At 38.5% G+C, this 23,742-nt stretch overlaps 1 protein-coding gene and 1 long non-coding RNA gene across 4 annotated transcripts in view; one reads left to right on the top strand and one right to left on the bottom strand.

Annotated features, from left to right (window-relative positions):
- The window catches only part of LOC110050069 (sodium- and chloride-dependent GABA transporter 1-like), a 15,972-nt gene extending 5,353 nt beyond the window's left edge, over positions 1 to 10,619 (bottom strand). Inside the window, exons 1-5 of one of the 3 annotated variants that reach the window (XM_020755937.2) lie at positions 10,453 to 10,619; positions 5,705 to 5,962; positions 3,414 to 3,967; positions 1,870 to 1,980; positions 1,122 to 1,361 (exon numbers count right to left, since the gene is read on the bottom strand). In XM_020755937.2, coding sequence (XP_020611596.2) covers positions 1,122 to 1,361; positions 1,870 to 1,980; positions 3,414 to 3,967; positions 5,705 to 5,962; positions 10,453 to 10,465 — 1,176 coding nt within the window. In that variant the 5' untranslated portion in view covers positions 10,466 to 10,619. Of the gene's footprint in view, positions 1 to 1,121; positions 1,362 to 1,869; positions 1,981 to 3,413; positions 3,968 to 5,704; positions 5,963 to 6,213; positions 6,629 to 9,580; positions 9,749 to 10,452 lie in introns of those variants that run through there. The other 2 variants (XM_089272653.1, XM_020755948.2) reach the window with 2 other exon arrangements.
- Positions 1 to 23,742, top strand: part of LOC149103119 (uncharacterized) — a 24,346-nt gene extending 604 nt beyond the window's left edge. The window contains exons 2-5 of the long non-coding RNA XR_016201791.1: positions 13,479 to 15,597; positions 15,803 to 15,842; positions 22,611 to 23,401; positions 23,571 to 23,742. This is a non-coding gene — a long non-coding RNA (uncharacterized LOC149103119). The remainder of the gene's footprint in view (positions 1 to 13,478; positions 15,598 to 15,802; positions 15,843 to 22,610; positions 23,402 to 23,570) is intronic.

The raw sequence follows: 23,742 nt of genomic DNA, 5'->3' as shown, positions 1-23,742 counted from the left end.
TTACATTTATGTTTGGATTCCTGCCAAGTCACACAGCCATGACATCAGCCCTACGCCACATAAGATTACTCAAGACAAATAAACGATCTGAATAAACGACATGTCAAAGGTAGAACTGGCGATCAGAAGTATTTTAGTCACAATTGAACATGAGCAAAGCGACACTCGCCTCGAATATCAAGATTTACTGGTTGTTGTGAGTTGTTTTTATCTCAAAATCCATCTTTAGGATCTTTGAAATTGTCTTCAATTTGTTCTATATCAGAATCTCCGCCATTTCGAAAGAATTTACTTGATCGCGGTGTGTTTATTCGATCCCCAGCAAACTTTCGGCAATCCTTTGCGAGCCGACTGTTCTCAAAAATCAAGATTTTTCTGCTATGGCAAAATTTTCCTCCCTATACACGGGGACCTCTAGGGTGCCTCCTTGGGTTTTGGCCATCTGGGCCAAAACCCTGCGGGGGCAATTATGCATCATTAAAGTTATTTATATTGTTTCAATGTCCAAGTCTAATTAATATTTATGTCAGAAAATTAAAAACTTTACTTAGTTCAAATATGTATCTAAAATCATGGCTCAAAATACACCAAAGTTTATATTTCTAAGGAAATCTTTAACAAAATATATGTTGCTTGTTTAGAAACAATGCTGATGTCAACATTTCTTTTCAATATCCAAGTCTAATTAATATTTATCTCCGAAAATTAAAAACTTTACTTAGTTCAAATATGTAGCTAAAATCTTGGCTCAAAATACATCAAAGTTTATATTTTTAGGGAAATCTTTAACAAAATATATGTTGCTTGTTTAGAAACAATGCTGATGTCAACATTTCTTTTCAATATCCAGTCTAATTAATATTTATCTCTGAAAATTAAAAATTTACTTAGTTCAAATGTGTAACTAAAATCTTGACTCATATACACCAAATTATATATACGGTAAAATACATGACAAAACAAATTGAAGCGAAGTTGTAAAATGCAGAAACAACTATAGCTGATAAAACTTTCAACTGAAATGGTAACCTTTGTTGTCCCTGACCATTGAGCATCACAGTAAGTGATAAAGGTTCTTTAAGCAAGATTGTCTGCAGGCACTGATCAGAAGAACAACATACCTCAGTGGCTGGGATGCCTGTGACATGTTCTCTATATCCCAGAATGGAAAACACCACAATACCAGCAAACAGTGATGTGCCACAGTTGATGAATACCACAGTATATGCATCACGCATCACTTGATTGTGAAGAGGCATGTAGCTTGCAAATGCAATCAGTGCACCAAAGCCCAGGCTAAGGGTGAAAAACATTTGGGTAGCAGCATCTTTCCAAATATTGGCATCTGCTAGCAGCGACCACTGAAATGCATGACAGCACATTCAGGTTTATTCATTAATCTTGTATAGAACTTAGCTTAACTAAAAAACAAGTTGTCTGCAACTGAGTAGGCAAGTGTGATCTAAGTAAAGAAATATTGTGCTTCGATTGTTAGTGAGGGATGTCTGGGATTTAACCCTGAAATTCCGTACTGATGATGTAGCTCCCTGTAGTATATCTCAGATTGTTTGTTATTCACACAAGAAAGTTTCTAATCAAGCTACACCCAGCCAGCATCACAGCATTTGGTGTTTTCGAACTCACTTGGTGAGATTGCTCCAAAAGGATTGTGGTCCAGATTAGGTTTATATGGTGGGAAAAGGATTCACCCTTTGGGGGAAGAAGTTGGTGGAAAATAAACGAAAACAAAAACATTCATGAGAAGTTCTGTGACATGTAAGATCTGTAGCTAATTGTTTACTAATGCAGTACTTGATTGAAACTAATGGATTTTCATTATGGTAACTGATTATAAGCTGAGGTACTTACATCTGGGCTAAAAAAGGCTTTTACACCATTTCCTGCTCCTTCTAATGTAACTCCTCGAAAGAACAAGATGATCAGGATGACATAAGGAAAGGTTGCAGTGAAATACACAACCTGTGAGGTAAATTATCAACACAAAAAATGTGGTTACTGAACAATGCATGGGCTTCTCTAACCTTGGTTATCCCAATATCAAAATATTAATTCTCCTTTCTGATTACAGCTACACATTAATAAAAGTTTCAAATTGTTTGATAACTACTTGTAACTGAACAACAATAACATTATGGTTATTTTTTCTTATTCAGATAGGTTAGGCAATAGACTTGCCACAAGTCGACCTTTACTTAATGCTTTGCTTCTACTTTTAGAAAGTCTAATTAGCAGATTGCCTTATGTGCCAAAGGTATATAAATTTTAAGGCATATATACCATAAACATTATTTATGTTTAGAATAAAGTATACATTTAATAAAGAGAGTGCACTTTTGGTTTTTTTTTTCCAAAGGTAACAGCAAAGAAACATGGCTCTGTTTTGTTTGTATTTTCTTAATATCTGACTATAGAGTACTACTCCGTGCCAGTGTTGTATGCAAAATATATGGATAAATAAGGTCATAAAAAGTTTGTTTTAGTCGTTGTAAAGAAAGATAATGTTGTAGCTTAGTAAATTTTTCAAAGGGCCTTGTTGGCTATCTACCATCTCATATCTGATGTGCACTCATGGAATAATAATTGTTAAACATTTGCAAAACTTCTGATTATGTGGGAAAATCTTTGACAATCCTCAGGTGATCTTTGACAATCTTCAATCTTGGGTGATCTTTGGAGGTGTTTCAAAATGTTTTGGTGATATTCATAGATCTTTGGAAGGGTTCGGATGATCTTCGGAAGTGTTCTGAAAATGTTTAATTACCTTTGGCTATTTTGTGAAGACCTTGAATGAACTTCGACCACCTTCAAAATACCAAGTCTTTTAGTGCCTTTGTACTAACTTCAGAAATCTTCTTCAAATGTAATTTGCACTCATTTACAACTTTGGATTCATGATACACTTTTTGCTCTCAAGGCAGGAAAAAACCCAGGTTTGATTGTCTGGGGGAAGTAAAGTTTGTTCTTGGGCAAGTAAAAATAGAAGTCCAGTGGCCTTGTGGCCAAGTGAAATTAGTCCCAGTAGTCTTGTGAGTCTGAATAAAAATCTCAGCTTGATATTAATGATAATTTCCAGTCAGAAGCTATTTCAAAACCTAAGACTGAAAGATTAGTTAACCATTAGGTTGAAAGCATGGATTAGTTAGGATTCCAAGCATACTTTCGCATACATACGTTCACGTTTGTCCTCTGATTCCATACAGGCTGCCACATTGGCAAGTAATATTTAAGTAAGGGAAATTGAAAACTGAAATTTACTGGCCCACTGAGCAAGTGGATTTCAAATTTTTTTCCTGCCCTGTACACTTGAATTTCATTGCTCTTAGCCAATCAGAATCAAGTAATTTTTCAAGTGTATCATTACAGATGAAGCAAATTTAATTAAAAAATCATACCTTTCCACTTGACTTGATTCCTTTGACTACACAAAGGTATGTAATAACCCATGCAAACACCAAACATCCAGCAAGTTTTCCATTTATTCCAACACCAGTATCTTCAATACTAGTTGAGATCTGCAGTGTGTGATGGTAGAAGTAATATTGTGGTGGATCTCGCACACAGCAATCAGGGAAGTTATCATATTCTGACTTCAAACGTGCATGAGTTGTGTTTGAACAAGAGCTGTTCTTGGCACATTGGGCAACAGCTTCTCCAAGTTGTGTAAATGCCTTGTAGTTGTTACATAGCTTGTCGTGTTCCCACGGCAGTAGTGAGGTAAATGAAATGAAGAAGTAATAACAACACCAAGCTATTACAACCACATAATAGAGACACAACATCAGAGACACCATAAGGCATGCCACACCAATTCCAAACAGGGCTGGATGCACATCTTGCCAGCATTTTATGGCACTTTTCCTCATTCGCTGACCAATACTTAGCTCCAGAAAGAAGAGTGGTAATCCCTCAATCACCATGAAGATAACATAAGGAATAAGGAAAGCACCTGTTGATAAAGAGTGGCATTAAGTGAGGGAAAAAGTTGCAAATATGTGTTCATAAAACTGAACTCTGTTTACAACAAATCTAAGACAGGAGCATCCTATAAATAACACTAGTAGCAATGTGGAACTACATGTAATGTCCAGCCCTTTTTGTTTGACCTAAGTTGGAATGGTTTGGTTTTAAAAAAATGTCGAGTACATCCAAGGTGGGCAATAAATCTTTAGTTTTATTTTCATTTTTTATCTATCTCAAAATTGTAAAAATTATCAGTACTGTACAAGCTTAATAAGGGATAGAAAAAAGCTAGGTATGCTTCACAGATGTAGGAGTTCGATACTTCATCCATATGGCATGCCCAATCAGAGAATCACCAGGAATCAATCAGAAGAGGAAATAATTGTAGACTGTGTTTAAAACTGAATTGGCAGCAAAAGCATATTAATTACACAGAAGCCCAAGAAAAATTGTTTGGAAGTAATATATCAAACACAAAAGACCATGTTTGACCACATTTCCAAACACGAAGAAGAGAGATGAAAATATGACGCGGAGCACAGTATTTTAGATGAACTTCGAGGTGTTTGGAAATGTGGTCAAACACTGTCTTGAGTGTTTGATATATATTCTCAATCGAAACTAAAACTAAGGAGAAAAAGGAGAAATTAAATCGTCAAAATCGATGCTAATTAAGATCAGATATCCACACACCGTCACGGTCAAGAATTCCTTTGTTCAAACTTGATGAATTGTTAATGAGTTTGAGAAGGTAATTTAGCAGTCTTGTTCTGTCCCTCCCTATCCCCTTGCAAAGGTAGCAAACATTGCTCTAACAACAGAAGTACAAGGCTTGTTTGTGTTTGCTATTTATTAATTTGAACTCAATGTAATTAATTGTATTTTGAAAACATTCCCAACTATTTTTGTCCAGGAAGAGAAGATAACAGTTGTGAAATATTGATGGTGGTATATTGATAGTATTGATACTGGTGTTGTTTGCATTCTATCTGCAGTTCTCAGTCCATCCTATATACCAAGCGATACAAATTTAGGGTGGTCCACACTTGGGTCCATGGACTGGGTACACAAAGAATTTAAAATTACTTTTTTAATATGTATTTACTCAATAGATATTTAACGTACATACATTTACTATTTATGGTTCACTGAAAAATGACATATCACAGCATAGTTGGTAGATCACAGTAACAAGAACTTTCACAAATAATTAAACTCCGTTGATAGAAATATACTCTCTAGTAATATATAGTCTTCACTCGAGTCTTGCTCAAGTTCTGGCTTTGATTTTAGAGTGCTTTTCTTTGGGATGATTCCAAACAAACCCATCCGTATGTTAGTTTATCTCCAACATTGTTGATACTCGTTACGCAATCGCGTGTATGCATTCGTCATTCGGTCACGTTTTAGCATAAATGATAAAAACAGTAGCCATTGATCCTGCTCTCTTCCCCACCGTATAAGAAAAAACCGCATTAAGCTACGCTGACATGAGGGGTCAAGTACAGTGTGGATTTCAGCGAAAGTTTTGATTTCGAGGTTCGACGTGTAGCGTGATGCGTTGTTCTGTTGGTGAATTGAAAGGCGCTTAAACACGATGCGACGCGCGACCTGCGGCGCGTAGGACGTTCTCTTCTGAAATTAAATTAAGTTTTAGCTTTTTTTGGTTTTCCACTGAAATACGTAATAATACGTGAAGAAATTTTTAAGACTCCATTCTTACCTCCTCCATTTTTCTGGCAAAGGTACGGAAACCTCCAAACGTTGCCCAAACCAACAGCTAAACCAACAGTGGCTAGGATGAATTCCGCTTTGTGTCCCCAAGTCTCACGCTTTTCTTTCCCACCATCACCACTCTCGGCAGCAGTAATGTCATTTGAAGACTTTCCCTTCCATTCTTTCGGTTCATAAGAAAGGTCTTCTTTAGATGTGTGAGTCAGGAAATCGGTTGATTTGTCATCTCGCAAAGATAGATCCATACCTGTGAAGAGCAATGAACAAGAAATATATGTAAGAAAAAAATCGCGTCATTAAACGGGATGGATGTTACAAGACATCTAACGTAGGGAGTCACTAAAACGCTCAGTTAAAAAAAACCATCTGAACAGATAACCTATATGATCGCTCATAATTTGACTTGCTTAAATCTGCCAAAGACAATTTACAAACTTCCACGATGTAAACACGCAGTTGATTGTGCTATTCAAATGAGTTTTGCAACAGTGCGCGCACCTGATTTCAGGCTTCCAGTTTTATACTTTTTGACTGATCTCGACCAGTTACTTCTATTTCGGGAGGAAGATGAAGTGATGAGTTCAGGATATGTACAGCAATGAGTGCAAAACCAAGGTATTCAGATGCCGTGAGCATACGAATGAAATGTAAGCAGCATCCGAGGAATGTCAATCACGCACGTAAACACGCCAACAGGAAACAAGATTAACAATATTTGAACAATGGTCACGACCTTGGATCAATTTTCTCCGCCTAATCAAAAGCAGTCTGTTTTGCACAATTCGAAATCAATGTTGTCGCGTGAAAAATGTGATCGCGTGAAAAATGTTCCCAGGGTGTGATCGCTTTAGTCGAAGACGAGTAAGATTGGCGGGAAAAGAAGGCGTGACGATCCCATGGTATCCACGGAAACCGCTCGTAGGCGGAAAGAATCGAGGTTAGGGACGGACCATTATTAATTTTTTTTTTTTTGAAGGGGAGGGGGGCAGGGGTTATGTAACTTTCTAGAGTATGAATGTTTTTTCGTACCTTTAGGTTGTGCATGACTTTTTTTTAGTGGGCAATGGCATGTGCAAGAATTTTTTTCGCATCAAAGATAGAACTTAGAAACCGCTTGCTCGATTTTTTCCCCCATGGCTCCCCTATGCACGATTATTTTCACCCACTCTGAAAAAATTATGTTCCGGCCCTTTTTATTCATTTAAATTGTCTTTTTATTTATTTATTTATTTATTTACTTATTTACTTATTTACTTTTTTACTTATTTACTTATTTATTTATTCATTCATTTATTTATTTATTTATTTTTATTTATCTAGTGTGGGAGGCGCGGTGGCCTCATGGTTAGTGCGTTCGACCCCGGAGCAAGCGGTCCTGACCGGGGAGTTCTTGGGCAAGACACTTTATTCTAATGGTGCCTCTTTCCACCCAGGTGTATAAATAGGTACCGGCGAATCAAATGCTGGGGGTAACCCTGCGATTGACTAGGACGACTGACATCCCATCCATGTGGGGGGAGGGGAGAGTAGAAATACCCCTAGCTGCCTCATGCTACTGAAACTGGGATAAGCTCCGGCCTGATGAGCCACTTGGCTCGTATGCAGATTTAGCCTACCTACCCAGATATATGTTATTGTACCTTTATTCTGAAAAGCTCAGTTGGGACGAAGAACGATTATCACTTGAGTAAGGTACGACGGTAGTCTGGTAACCGCGTCGTGCTGTTTTCACGGCGAACTGGCTCCGTTTCAAGTGGTAACTTGTCGGACTTTGACGTTGCACGCGAAATTGTAGACAACGCACGTGTTGCCAACGGAAACGAGGAAAGTTGCACATGTCAACGCTGCAATTTTGATTTTAAGTCCAAAGTCTCGTCACTTAAGAGTTCCGTCATGCCTTAATCAACGGATAACCGTAGACCCTCATGCCGTCAAGGGACGTGAGTTATACACAAAACGTATTTTTACAATGCAAGTCCTCAGTCCACTAAGTGTTATAAGCTTATTTTTTTTTTGCGTATTTTAGGCGAACAGAAGAGAAAGCGAGGCGAGCGCGAAGCGTCTCTTCGCAGGCTAGTCAACCGCAGAGTCTGATTTTAAGCCTCGGATAATCAACGTTGCCATGGAGTCTCCTGATCTGTCGGAAAGTAATTAATATCGTACATGTATCGATTCTTTACTGCCCAAACTATTCTTATTTTTTGGTCATGAAATACGTAGGAACCTTTGTTGTTGTTGTTGTTGCTGGAGCACAACTTAATGTCTGTAATCTTCTAACTTTATTAAAGGATATGGAACTTTTGAAAGTGTGGCCGGTAATGCCCGCAAGGTCATAATTCCAAAATGTTTTTATCGAGGTAAGCGCTCCGAGTGCTATGTCAAGGTCGTGTACACATGTCTACAAACGAACAACTACAATCTTGGTCAGAATGAAATAAGAATTAAAACCCCCCTACCCCGAATCAACGATGAACTCGCGCTACAACCAAAACACGCATTCGATCTATCATTGAAATGGGGGGGGGGGGGGGGGGAGGGGTGGTCATAAGTTTTCATTTAAATAGCCTAGCCTGCGTAGCAAGCGTACCCGTACTTAAAGTTTTTTCCTTCCTTTCTGGCCGTGCGCAAATTGGAGCGAGAGCGAAAAACCCACTGCTTTTTCGTCGATTTTTTTGCTCTTGCTTGTTTGCACGCGGCCGAGAATGCGGAAAGAGCCCTGAGTAGGGAATGCTTGCTACGCAGGCTAACGACTAACGAATGACTCATTTTACAGTCACGGTTTACCGTCTCAAGAAACATGTAATACGCGTTCGCGACATTCCCTCAGTTTCCTCTGTAGCAAGAGAGCAAGAGAATAGAAAGTACATTTGCTGTATTTGATTCTGGTTTAGCGAGAAATATCTTGGACGCAACCCGCACAAACTAATTTATACCCAGAGCTTGTTGTCGGTTACCGTTAATACACTGTCCAAATTCCTGAGTTCATATATTTGCCTTTTTTTATTTCGAGGCGACCATTTACGGTATGGTCTGGGGATCATTTGCAGTACAATTTGGGGGTCATTTGCGGGCCTGTACAGATACACCAAGTGTTGAATTTTAAAACGTTTAGCTTTTTTTCCTTATCAGTGTGACTTAATCTTTCCAAACAAATAAAGTTGTGCAATCGATTAGTTTGAGTTGAATTATACATGAGATATATTGGGCAACGATGCATAGCGCCAGATTCACTGTTAATTTGCAGGAAACTAACTCTTTGATAATGATTTTCTTCCTTCAAAAAGGAAGGACAGGAAGCAAGAATCCCGGAGTTACTGTCTTACACCATTGTAAGCCCTGATATTGTTAGCTTGCTATCGTGTGGTCAACAGGCTACCGTTCAGATTGAATTCTTTCGAACAAACGTTATTAGTTGTTGTACAACGTTTGAATTTTAATGAGCAAATGATTAGGAATTGAATAGAGTAACCTAACACAGAAAAGTGGGAGATTTTAGAAAGTTGTTTGCTTTTTCGTTGGCCGGTTTACCTTTCAACGCAGTTTGTTATGCAAAGGTTCATATCGAAGCCAGACGACAATGCACTTACTCAATAAACGATCCATGTGCTCTAAACCACTCGACCGTAAATCTTACAGAATCTTACTGCGAGTTCAGTGATTAAAACGTTATTACAGATAGGTTCTGCCCTTAATTGTTTGTTAACATCTCTCTGTTTTAAAAACTAGTTCTAGGTGTGCTGGAATATAGGAATAAGTTGCTGTTAGGTTGTTATTGCTAAGCAAGCGTTCTACGCTTGCTTTGACACGTTAATAAAGTTCTTATCTTATCTTAATGCAAAGATTCTACCAAAGGTAGGTTCAATACCTTCGAAGTAGACGAAATTAGTGGTTTCTTCGGTCTTGCTGTAAAACGAGGAGGTGATGTCCCCTGTGCCGATCAGTTCGAGATCTTTGTGTATATATACAGTCGGAAACTACCGCTACTGTACCAGTGAGTGACCTTGTGTTTAGAAGAGACTGACATTCAAGGATTGAAGTCTAATAATAATTTTTTTAAAATACTTTGGGTTTTAGGAATTTCAGGAATGGCATATTTCATAACTTGGAATATCACATAGCGGTTTTTGCTTTTTCGATTTTTTTCAGATGTTGTTATTTGCTTTTCTCGTTATACCGCCTTTGTTTTCTCTCGCAGGGACAAGAAAAGGAGAGCACTGATTAATCGAAATGTCTTTTCAATTGAGAGGGAAACAAAATGTCGGTCACATTGTCCTTCAAAGTTTATTACCTTGCACGGACAGTTAAGGTATAAGCGATGTTTCCTTTTGCTAGTCAGTTTTTCGTGGTTACAAAATATTTTCCGAGTGCTAACGCTCAAGGCAACAAAAAAAACCCTGAGATAACTAACTGCACTTGCAATCCACTGTTTGCTGGGTGGATAGAACAAGAGGTGAACAAGTTTTATCCAAATCAGCGAGATCACGAGTACGCCCGAGAGGAGAATCGAAGAATTTCACTAGCGTGGCCTGATACGATTGTGTCTTGGTAGTCAATCGATAATATGTTTTTATTGATAACATCGGTTTGATTGCTGCATGCTGCTGGAGTTAAAATCAGCAGGGATGATTAAAACAACATCCATAGGTTACTGACATATGTTGACTTAATTCCCAGCACGAATGTTCCACAAAAGAGGATTTAATTGAATCATAACTGTGCCCTCATATCTGTACTTACCTACGTCAGTCATCACTTGCTTGATCTTTGTCCGTCGTAACTAACTTCTCTTAGCCCGGGTGCTGGGCTAAAGAAAGTTTAAACAGTTGTATTGCGAAATCAAAGCTGTATTTCACGTCCGTTAGTTTAATAGTTATGCGGTTTTCTAATAACTTCTGAATGTAAATTGTTGCTTGTCATATTTGAATAACAAAGCCACTGTTATTCCACGCCCTCTCGGCATGGCGGGATCGATGGGGTTGGTGGGGGAGCAACACACAAATGTTGTTGCCCCCGCAGGGTTTTGGTCTTTGGGCAGGCATCAATAGCCCCCCGCGTATTAAGACGTAATGGTATATTGGTAATTGTCTGTAGTATGGGAATGGGAATCGATCCCAATTTGAAGAAACTAGGCGCGCACGGTGGTGCCGGTTAATATACTCCAAGCATGACGATTTTACCGCGATCAAGTAAATTCGCTCCGAAATGGTGCAACCTCGACCCTGGGAACGAGGTTGCGAAGTGGCGGAGATTCTGATATAGGACAAATCGAAAACAATTTTGCCGTAGCAGAAAAATCTCGATTTTTGAGAACAGTCGGCTCGCAAAGGATTGCCGAAAGTTTGCTGGGGATCGAATAAACACACCGCGATCAAGTAAATTCTTTCGAACTGGCGGAGATTCTGATATAGAACAAATTGAAAACAATTTCAAAGATCCTAAAGATGGATTTTGCTATAAAAACAACTCAAAACAACCGGTAAATCTCGATATTCGAGGCGAGTGTCGCTTTGCTCGTGTTCAATTGTGACTAAAATACTTCCGATCGCCAGTTCTACCTTTGGCATGTCGTTTATTCGGATCGCTTATTTGTGTTGAGTAATCTTACGTGGCGTAGAGCTGATGTCACGGCTGTGTGACTTGGCAGGAATACAAATGTAAATGTTTTGCAGAGTTTTCGTTGAGGACAAAGAATTAGAGGTGACAGTAGCGCGATACTTCTGTTAATAACCTGAGTATCAGGCCTTCCTTAGGAAGAGGGTAGGGGTAGGGGGGAATTGCAGAGAAAGGTCTTTTCTTTGCCGGGTGCTTCCTCCTCCTATCCGTCTCAGAAAAAAATCGTGACAGCAAGTTCCAGATGATTTTCTCAACTGCTGTGCTGCTTTCGAGATACGTTTGCTCTTCTAACAAGAAAAATGGTTTGTTTCATCATCAAATTCAAACAGCAGAGTGGTTTGACATAATATTTGATTTGTCTATAATTTTTTTAACCTTTTTTTTCCCTAAGTTCTACTGAGTGAAATTTTTGTAACAGAAATATTAGTTTCCATGAAGGAAACCTTTTTTTTCAGAAAGTACTTTTTGTGTCCTTTCAAACGAAAACTCACGGCTGTCTGGAATGGAATGAGTTAAATAGGAAGTGCTGGTTTAGTTTACTTAGTTGAATGTTTGGATAATAACCATGATAAGATGCCTAAGTTATAGGAACATTATGAGTTATACATAAATATTTTACCAAAAAACAGATGTAGAAGTTTTAGTTCATACAATAATGTTCAATTGTTTTCAGTGAGTGGAAATAAAAGAAAGCGGGCCAGCTTAAGTGATAACTATTACTAGTTTAATTAATCCATTAATTTATTTGGACCGTTGGTTAATGGCGGAGGGGGGCGTAGGGGTCAATTAGAAACCGAAAACCGCGCAAAAAATCGCCGAAAACCGCAAAACCGCAAAACCGCAAGAAATTTCGTCGAAAGCCGAAAACCGAACTGCCGATAAAAGCCCTCACTAACAAAGCCTTGTTAGTCTTCAGAATCTCTCTTTCTGTTATTTAATTTTTATACGTCTAAGCTTGTTTTACTTTCCGAAGTTTATTTCTGCCTATTCCCTCGTTAGTGCAGAACACATCGTGGTCTAAAAAGCTTCTTTTTTGTGTAAATTGGTTCCACAGACCTATAGCAATATGAAACTGGAAACAAATTGCACGATAAAATGATTTTAGGTGATTTTTGTTTACAAGAAACACCACATTCTGAAGTTACTTTTTGATTGCCATCGTCAGAATTTTCATTTGTGTAGGCACAATGGCAGCCCCATTTTACAACCAAACTACTTTATTCTATAACCAAACAGTCTCTCCTTTACTTTTATTCCACGTGAACGGAGCGAGTGAGCGCAATGTTATTGCCGCGACGAAAAGGGGAAACAACTCGCAATTGAACTATAGAAACTCAATGGTCCACAGTCTACGGTCAAAGTCCACAAGATATTATCCCTGCCACGTGGTATTTGAGAAATAGTCTTTTGCTTTGATGTTATCTTTAGCTTTTCATAGTCTGCTTGGCAGCTGTTACGACCCAAATAAGGGCTGCTAAAGAGAGGCTAGGCTTGTCATGCATTCTTCTAACTATAAGTGGTCCCTTGGAATTACAGTTTTAGCACGACTGCGGGGTGTAACTTCCATGGCAAAACCAGAAAAACCGTAAAATGAATTGGCCAAAAAAATCCAAAAAACCGCCATTATTTTTGGCAAGACCCGAAACCTGAAGAGTAAATTAGAGAAAACCCGCAAACCGCACACAACACCAAAACAGAAAAACCGCAGTGCGAAAACCGAAAATACCAACGCCCCCCTATGGCGCAAATTCTATGTTTCGAAACCGGGGCTTGACCGTCATGTTAACACTTTCATAAAGGGTTTTCACGAAGGAACAAAAACCCACGAAGAGTGTCTTTATTCCGAAATCCTCCGTAGGAAAAAAAATGGCGACTGGTACATTTACCCATAATTCTTAGCGCACGAAAACTTAAACAACGCTCTTAAAAACGTACAGAGAAATTCTAGCATCTTCAAAACTAGCATGCACAGTATCGTTTGCATAAAGACAAATATTGCAAAAATATGGCTTTCCTTGTACTTTATGGAATGTGTAAGGTTCGCATGGTATCGTGGTAAAATGTACAGCCGCCATCTCTTCTCCTACAGAGGATTAACCTTTAGCTTTAGTGTCTCTGTGATGGTCAGTGTTATATTATTGTTTTCACAGAAGTGAACCTGGCAATCGTGAACGGTTTGGCCAATTTTAGACGAACAAATGTGTAAGTGGTGCGGCAAGCATCTTGTAGCCGCGGATTGTTTTTAAAACAATGGTTTAAAGACAACCACGAAGTCGCTGAAAAATCTGCCACACGGTGGAGCCCCAGTGTGGGACACCATGGTATGACCCCACGATGGGACTCCACGGTGAGTAGTAACTTACCCAGGTGCTGAGATTTGGGTTCATGGAAATTCTTTGATATGAAAACATGTTCCATCCCGCTTAAGTCTGTATTTTTAGGACTGTTGGGGATGGGACGGTCTGCGGTGGAGAGAAAAGTTTGAGTTTAGTACGATAGACTGTGCCTGCATTTACGGACAGAATTTGTAATGAACTGAATTAACTTAAAGTGACTCACAACACAAGTAACTCTATCAACTCTAACCCTAAATACCAAAATAAATATTTCTAGCACCTGTTAACTCTCTCACTCATCTCTAAAGCGCCCGGGCTCGCGCTGAACTTTCTATAACAGCCACCCCGGGGAGACACTCCCATATGATCGGGGATGCGTATCAGAAAATTTGAATTATACCCGAAACCGATACGTATGTCGTTGTTGTTTCCCTCTAGATTAATTAAATACGCGTTAAAGCACAACAATCCTAATAAGCTACAATTGAACAATCACAACACCACACTATTACTAATTGATCGTGAGACAGCGAACGTTGAGGACAACCTGACCATCGGGTAAGTATTTCCTTTCTATGAAATTGTAATTTAATAAAAATCCTTGCTCATCATAATTGCTGTGTTTTTGTTATAGATTTCAAACGCATATGTGTATTAACACCTGGATTAACAGATATTAAAGAACACAGAACTTTGAAACCGTTGTTTAGACCACTACATCTGTTTTTTACAACAGAGCAGTTTTGATTTCGTGAACAACTGGGCATACCACTTTGATCTAAGTCATGCTAGTAGAGATTATTTTTAGATGCAGTGCAATCCCGATTTTTCGACCACAGAGAGAAATGGAAATTGTTCGTCAAGGGTACATTTTTCCTGTCCACATTGATGATATAACAGTCTCCGAGCTTTGCCTCCATGACTACTGTGTGAAGGAGTACTACTCATTGTAAAATGTGGGTCTGAAAATCAAAATCAACTTGCAGGTTCGTTGTCTGTGCGGGTAGCTCATAATATTCTAGGCCTTCTCGTGTGGCATTCCGTCACAGCCAAATCGATATTGGTTACGAAGAACTGATAGTTTCTTCCCAGTCGAGCGGGATCAGAGCCACCTTTAATTTATATGACTAAAAAGTAAGGAGCCCTTTTAAATATTAATTGACGAAATTTGTAAAGCACTTTTGTCGCCTCTACAGAAAAACAGTGGAATCCCTCCCGATTATTTGGAACAATTTCTTGCTCCAATGGTAAAAAAGTCACAGGAATCGAAACTTCATATGTCCGCTGGAACGTTGAAACCTATAGCAGCACGTTGGGCGGAAGCCATTCCGGTATTACATGGTTGTACTACGAGGATTGACTGTAAATCCCAAATTGATTACAAGAAAATGCCGCATTCATTGAAGACGATAACCGTGAAACAAAATACTTGTACAATTTTACTTATTTATTTTCACATTTATAATTACTTATGTTGTGTCCCCAATTAGTAGCAGTGCTAAATACCCCCAGACACTTTGATAAAGGTTTTGTTGTCGTTGTTGTTTGTAACAAACTGAAAGTGAATTTCGTTCTTGGAAGAGCGCTATCACAACATACTACATAGTATTAGGGAGAAGTGCCTGGGCCCGGATGTTGGACGTGTTTTTGTACACCATGTCGGGCGAAGTATCGTCCACTTGTATAATATACCAGTCGTGGCTTCAATGTTAAACCTTAAACAGTTCAAAATTGCGAAATCAGGTTGGGAGCTTCTGAAGAATTATTAGTCTTCTTATTTATGTGAACTCTGATTTTAGGCAGTTACCATCGTACCGGTTGAATGAAGAGCCTGACCATCGCCAACAGGAGCAAGTTAGCGACCAGAAGACGATGTTGTCTTTCCTCTGCTTAAAACGGGAATCATGATTAAACTTCTTCCAAAGAACAAGTGGTAAAACATTCTATGTGTGTGTTTTTTTCTTTTAAATCCTCGCTCTGCCTTTTTCACTATGCAGTTCATGACAATAGAAAGTTTTGAAACTGTTTTTAGCTGTTACACCACGCGCAACGAGTTTTAGCTACGGATGATTTTTTGTATCACCGAACACAACGAATAGTGATAGTGAATTGTTTGACTCCAGTATGTTTTTTCACAGAAAGACGAATCACATTGCGTTGTGTGTCCTCACCGCACAGGTATTTACACGCGTTTGTAAGCTCACTTATTTCCCCAATAAGTCCTAAGAACGATCGCTACAAAAGGGTAAAAAAAATGAAGTTCCCTGCCTCTTGTTGTCCTGTTTAGAGCTTTTTCCCGGCTTTGCAAATAAGTGCGATCGCCGCACTGGATGTGATTAAATCTTAAACAATATTTCGATGTCAACACAGCTGGTTGACGGTTAATTTGAATGAAATAAGCAGCATAACAAATCGCTTGTGACCAACAACGAAACTCTAATCCCTGAAAACTAAATAGGTTTCACAAACCTGCACTGACATCGAAACCGGAAGACATGGATCTTTAAACACGCTCAAGTATTTAGTTGCTGGCGCTTGTTGTCGCTTGATAAATGTTATTGCCAAAACTAGCCACGGAACAATGGTCCTTAATAATGCAGAAAGTGTGAGAGCGTTTCTGATTGTCATCATTGTCAAAGATTACAATTGGTTGTTGAAATCACAACAAAGTCAAATCAACTGGCTTTTGGTCACTTTAGAACTTGCCGCTTGTAAACGTTACCATGGAGAAGATAGCTGTAATTGACTTTTGAGTGTAAAAAGTTCGGATGTTTATTTAAGTTTGCTCTTTACCTCTCGATTTGGAATAAAGAAACTAGTTTATGCGTTAGCTGACCTTGCGGTCGTATCGTTTAATGAATAAGACTGAGTACGAATAACAATCGTTCAAATTATTTCATCTTGCCAACAGATATCTTATTAATCAATCTATATCCAAGGTATTTCAACCAAGCAGTGAGTGAGTGAGTGAGTGAGTGAGTGTGTGAGTGAGTGAGTGAGTGAGTGAGTGAGTGAGTGAGTGAGTGAGTGAGTGAGTGAGTGAGTGAGTGAGTGAGTGAGTGAGTGAGTGAGTGAGTGAGTGAGTGAGTGAGTGAGTGAGTGAGTGAGTGAGTGAGTGAGTGAGTGAGTGAGTGAGTGAGTGAGTGAGTGAGTGAGTGAGTGAGTGAGTGAGTGAGTGAGTGAGTGAGTGAGTGAGTGAGTGAGTGAGTGAGTGAGTGAGTGAGTGAGTGAGTGAGTGAGTGAGTGAGTGAGTGAGTGAGTGAGTGAGTGAGTGAGTGAGTGAGTGAGTGAGTGAGTGAGTGAGTGAGTGAGTGAGTGAGTGAGTGAGTGAGTGAGTGAGTGAGTGAGTGAGTGAGTGAGTGAGTGAGTGAGTGAGTGAGTGAGTGAGTGAGTGAGTGAGTGAGTGAGTGAGTGAGTGAGTGAGTGAGTGAGTGAGTGAGTGAGTGAGTGAGTGAGTGAGTGAGTGAGTGAGTGAGTGAGTGAGTGAGTGAGTGAGTGAGTGAGTGAGTGAGTGAGTGAGTGAGTGAGTGAGTGAGTGAGTGAGTGAGTGAGTGAGTGAGTGAGTGAGTGAGTGAGTGAGTGAGTGAGTGAGTGAGTGAGTGAGTGAGTGAGTGAGTGAGTGAGTGAGTGAGTGAGTGAGTGATTAGATTCATGTTACAAAAGGGAACGTTTTTCTGTTCCCTTTTGTAACTTTGTTCCCTAATGTAACATCCAAAAGGTTACATAAGGGAATTTGTTCCCTTTCGTAACATGTTCAGTGTTACATTAGGGAACATGTTACAAAAGGGACCAGAAAAGTGTTCCTTTTTGTAACCTTTCTCAAGTTCCCTTTTGTAACCTAGCTGATGTGTTTTCTAACTTGTAAATCTGCTCTATTTAGTTGCAGTTTTCTTCTTTCTTTTATCTTTCTGTTTAGGAGGAATGTATTAAATGCTGAAACTTGTTATTTTGGCGAATGCAGATTTAAGCCGGCTTAAATCTTCCAATGCAAATTAGCTATTTATAGTTTTCGTATCATTTAACGCTTATTTTTACTGAATTTTACGCTGAAGACCTCTATTTTCGTTAGCTTCATTTTTTTTTTTTAAACTAGTCGGATATTACGTCCGTTTCCGTTGAGCATTGGAGCAATAACAGCCAAAATACTATTACCAAAATACCTCATAACATGGTAACATTTCAGGAAGAAATTACCACGATTTTAGCTCTAAAGCTGATCCTGCGAGAGAAAATTTAATCTGTATTGAGGTTATCCATAGTTTTACTGACTTAGGTCGATTTTTCACTCCAGTTCAAAGCAAACTTGAGCGCATTTCGTCTTAAAAGGTATAGCTGCTGATAATGAATTTCAAGTAAAGCAATGACCGATGGTTTCGGTTGTTGTTGTTGTTCTTTTTTGTTATTTTGATGCCTTTAACTTAAGTCAACAAAATAACACCTAAAACTTTTTGTAGCTTTCGTGAAGTGTTCTGCAGTCTTGTATTTTTGTAGTTTAGATTTAAGCTTCTCCTTTTATTGGAGCACGAACGTGTAAGTTTTTATTTGTCAGAGAAGATTGCTGTTAGACCTTTGGTAAAGGACACGTGTTTCGTAAGGTTCGTAAGTTGACAAAATGATTTGACGTTCCGTTTTCTGTTACTAAGTTCCCCATAGTATTTTGCTTTGCATTTGAACCTTTATTAACAATTATTGAGACGGAGTTGTCCAGTGAGGTTTTTCATCTCCTGAAAGGTTGACTGTTGCTGTCAAGAACTTATACTGCGTTCACGTTTATTAAATGTCATGACTTATTAAAACTCCTACGATCTGCATAAGTTTATTTATGTTTCATTCAATAACGGATATACAAATCAGCACTTGATAGGCTACCATAGTCTGCATGTGCAGCGGTTTTGCCCGATCGTGACTAAAACACTACACGAATACATACGAATAACATAAGGATACATACGAGTACATGCAAGTGACATACGAATACATATGAGTACATTCGAGTACCATACGAGTTCATACAACATACGATTACTTACGAGTAACATACGTATACATGCGGACATATATATGGACTTTAAATGTACTTATGTTAAGAGAATAATCAAAATTTACAAATTTGAAAAAAAAGTTAGACCGTTTTACTCCTTACTTGAGGAAAGGGAGAGGGGTTCAATTCAATGTGGCAAATGTGGCACACGCACATGTGTGCGGTACCCGCGCATGTGTGGTACTTGCACACGCTCGCGTGTGTCTGCAAAACATGACCCGCGCACATGTAAAAATGTAATGTAACAAGAAAAATAGTACATTTGGTGTTTATTACCCTCCTGCCGTCGTATTTTGCTCCTGCGTATTCGTATGTAACCAATGTATTCGTATGTAACCTGTATGTTACCGTAAGCGTCTGTATGTATCCGTATGTTACTCGTATGTACTCGTATGTTACTCGTATGTATTCGTATGTACTCGTAAGTAATCGTATGTACTGGTATGTATCCCTATGTTACTCGTATGTATTCATATGTCACTCATATGTACTGGTATGTACTAGTCAGTGTATATACATTTCATGTTTATTACCCTCCTGCCATCGTATGTTGCTCCTATGTATTCGTATGTAACCTGTATGTTACCGTGTGCGTCTGTATGTATCCGTATGTTACTAGTATGTATCCATATGTTACTCGTATGTACTCGTAAGTCACTCGTATGTACTCCTAAGTTCTCGCACATACTGGTATTTATTCGTATGTCACTCGTATGTACTAGTAAGTAGTCGTATGTACTGGTATGTATCCCTATGTTACTCGTATGTACTCGTATGTCACTCGTATGAATTGAGAGTTGGATATCGACTAGCACAATTTAGGGAGTGATCATGTGCGCAATTCCAAAACCGACTGAATGCTCTCTGAGTGGTCCTCCTTTCGATACAGTTACAATTACTACCTGACGCCTAAACGACGTGAGTTCCTAGTTACAGGTATACAACTGGAAGTTGTTTTCCAATTAGAAATCGAGATAACAAAAGATCTTTAAGGGATACTACCTTATTAGGTTTAAGGGAACTATGTCTTCAGCTATGGGACAGTCTTCGTTCAAGTATGCTGCTGCGGAGGACTGGAATGATCTTCCCAAAGAGTTAAGGGAACTCAGCTCTGTTTTTAGTTTTAAAAATAAGGCTTTTTTTTTAGTATTTCTTAGACGTAGATCTCAAGGAATATAATTGTACTGCTCGTAAGTGGGTACATACTTTTCTGATTTTTAATATTCTTCTGATATTATTGTGTGGATATATTTTTAGATGACTATATTTTATATTGCTGATCACCGGTTTATACCAGCTACTCCCTTAGGTTCAGCTGATGGGTTATTTATCAGGATAAATAAAGATTTTATTATTATTTTTATTATTATAACAAAAAACATTCAGAAGACGAACTACATTTTTAAGACGCATTGCATACGATACACGTGCCATGTACTTGATGTGTGGGTCAAATCAAATCATGTCAAACACTGTAGTGAACGATGCCCGCTGGACTTGAAAGAGAATGCGCTCTGTGTACGCCCTTTCTGGGGTAAGGGCTGTCGACAAACGGAGAAAGACCTAAGTGGGCATGACCTTTAAGGAAAAATTCGTGTTTTAAGACAGAGCACTGTGTTCTTGTGTGCATGCTTGAGGTAAGCACTGCGATCATTTTAGTTAAGTGCGTGTTCATCTTGGATACTTTGCACAAAGCAATTTAGACAATCCACATTAACAGATCTCCTCCATGAAAGGTGAGAAAGCAATCACTGATAGAGCTGTGCAATGCGAACCAGGACGACACACAGTACCGCAAATAGGCCTAAATTACAGCACTTAACGGGAAATGATAGCCGCGGATTTTCTGGCATGTGCCCAGAACAACAAGAGGAAGATGATGACGAAGTGCTATGTTATCAGTTAGCTATGTTGTATGACCAGTGTAATTATCGCAACAGAAAATGTGCACAATTAAAAGGAGGAACAAACTGACGTAGAAACTCAAAACTAGAAATGAAAATGTCGTAACCTTGACGTTGCTTGATGCTCTATTGACCACGCCTAACACGTAGCGGAAGGTATCACGTTCGTCGGTTTGATAATTTTCATTTAAGTATGGAAATTCATTTTGCAGCCTTAGAACTCTACTGTTGCATGCATTAGCTGTTAAATAACAAAGAAACCTAGAACACGAGAAATAGTTAGTGACAAAATGTCATAGTGGCATTTTTTTTTCCGGACCGTGTTTCTTTTTGTCACTTAAAAGAAATGGTTTATGCAGGCTATTAAAAAAAGATCTAAAATGAAATCAATACAGGGCTGTTTTTTCTGTGGTATATACTTTGTGAAACGGAAGTCTACACATGTAAAAGAAATCACATCACGCCAAAAAAAAATTTTTTTTTTTCAAAAATGCGCTAATGTTCTCTTTTGTAACATTACGGCACCGATGTACAGTTTGGAAAACATTTCCTAAATCATAGAAAAATATCAATATATTTTTTGAATTGATTTCTTTTTGTTATTAAAAGATCGCTTAAATTAAGCCCAAAATTCCACCATCAACCGTAGTATTTGAACAGCGCTACGGCTTCGCACACGAAATTCGATAGAATACGTAAAAACTGGAATTTAACATTCTATGCCTTATTGAATAGTCTTTACAAAAATGTCTATATTTCAAAAACCACTTGATGGATTGCCTTGAAACTTTCGTGGTACTTTCTTAATATATATAGCTACCATCCCAACGAGTTTCAATACAATTCATTGAATTAGACCTCCGTAATAACAATTTTCTGTAAAGAGAGCAACCTTTGCGGACTTTTTGATTTCTTGAAACCTTTACTCGACCATGTAAAGTATATCAAAACGCTACAGAATTTTTTCTCGCCTTTCCTTCCAAACTAAAACTTCTGTGGAAGTTCCACGGCATATGTACACTTTGTTGACGCTTTTCTATAACGCTGATAGCACATAATTCTGGATTTACGGGATTAAAGTTGGGCGAATCCACGACTATGTTCCCTAATGTAACATTTTTTGTTCATTTTGACTCTCAGCCAAACGAGAAGTAAATTCAACAATCTTCATACCAATAAAAGAGGACATTAATAGCTTTCAAACAATACCAAAATCATTGAAGGAAATTAAATTCTAAACGATAAGGCTAAAATTGAAAAAATGTTACGTTAGGGAGCAACGATGAATCTAAGAATGAGTGAGTGAGTGAGTGAGTGAGTGAGTGAGTGAGTGAGTGAGTGAGTGAGTGAGTGAGTGAGTGAGTGAGTGAGTGAGTGAGAGTGAGTGAGTGAGTGAGTGAGTGAGTGAGTGAGTGAGTGAGTGAGTGAGTGAGTGAGTGAGTGAGTGAGTGAGTGAGTGAGTGAGTGAGAGATGTATGTATGTCACATCAATCAGATTGGATCTACTATAAACAGCCAATCAAATTTCTTGTTGTAAAGGTAAATGGTATGTGAGAAGATTTGATCCCGATAGAGTTTAGAACGGCCATATTTATTCTTCTATAAAAGAGGAGGAAGTATTCATATATTGGCTTTACTTGGACATTTTCTGCGGGTTAGGCTGAGGATTTTAGTTAAATGAACGAGATGAGCCTTGAGGTTTGAAACAGTTCGTGAGTTAGTAGTGTGCAAATGGCACGGGATATTTTCATTTTTAGTTACAAAGGTAACTTGATACTTTTGTTTTTCACAAGGAGTAAATTCAATTAGAGGTCACGAATCGTCGCTTCTAGTTCTTAGGACATGTTTTAGAGGGGACGAGACTTCAGATTTGAAACAGTTCTAACGTTTACAATAGTAAGTGCGGGTACCGATTGTTTTGTTCTTGTTGCATGTAAATATAACGAGATATTTTTGTTTTTTAGTTACAAAGTGTAATTTGACACTCTTTGTTTTCACAAGGGAGTAAATCAATTAGAGCGGACGAATCGTCACCACTCTTTCCCACGAGATGTTTGCTATCTTTAGTAACAAATGGTAACGTAACACTTTTGTTTTTTATATGGGAGTAAATTCAATTAGAGCTGACAAGTTATCGGCTATTGTTCCCAGGATATTAAACAAAAACTAGTGAGACAATCTCAGATAGTGCAGTAGTCACATAGGTCCTCACCCATGCCGTTCTCTTCCTTGGTAGTCAACTAATATGAGCGGACAAAAACTGACTTGATAAGACATAATCTTAGCAGTGTGTATGTTTCATGTTTGTGTTTTCTTTCATGGCTCAAAAAATAGCTTACAATTACCGTTTGTCAGGACGACTTTCAAGTCTATAAAGCGTGTACTTTTCACGCCAACGTTTGTAACTTGATACTTTTGTTTTCCTCGTCAATGTGTGCAACAAGGCACCTTTGTTTCCACGAAAATATAAGAAAGATGTGTATTTTTTTACTCACTGCTGGAGATAAATGGAAAATAAAAGTGAAATATCCGCTGAAAAGTCGAAGAGGAACGATTTTGTTTTATTCAAAATTCAAACTTTCATTTCACGGATAAATAAGAACTAATCTAATTATCAAATAGTCACGTCGAGTCACGGAAGAGTGCGTTCTTATTCTGTTGCCAGCTTTGGCGTTAACAATAAAACCACGTCAAACTAATACACAATGCTATCAAGTAACAACCGAGGAGCGTTTCAACGAGAAGTATTGAAGGTAGAGATCTATACTTGACCGAAATTATATCCCACATAGGTGAGTGAGTCACCTCATCGACTGATTAAATTAATTGGAGGTTTCAGTAAGTGCCACGGAGTCTGCGGCAATAATAACGAAGTTTCTTTTGTCACAAATTTACTTGTTTTACATGTAACTAACGCGGGAAAGTTTCGGCTGAATATGAACTTTGTGCTCTCTTTCATAGAAGAGGAAACAAACAAGCTGCTAAGGAAAAGCAATATGTTGCCATTCTCTATTTCAACCCTGGCAAACACACAATACTTATGAAACAGCAGACGACATTTCTTGAATCGAGCTAGGGAAGATTCCAGAAGATACGCAGTCACAGTAGCGTTCTTTGCACTAAAAAAGGAGAA

This window comes from Orbicella faveolata, unplaced genomic scaffold (genome assembly GCF_042242905.1).
Source record: "Orbicella faveolata isolate gen_17 unplaced genomic scaffold, um_ofav_v1 contig_35, whole genome shotgun sequence".
NCBI lineage: Eukaryota > Metazoa > Cnidaria > Anthozoa > Scleractinia > Merulinidae > Orbicella > Orbicella faveolata.
This window is presented reverse-complemented; position numbering and strand designations above follow the sequence as displayed.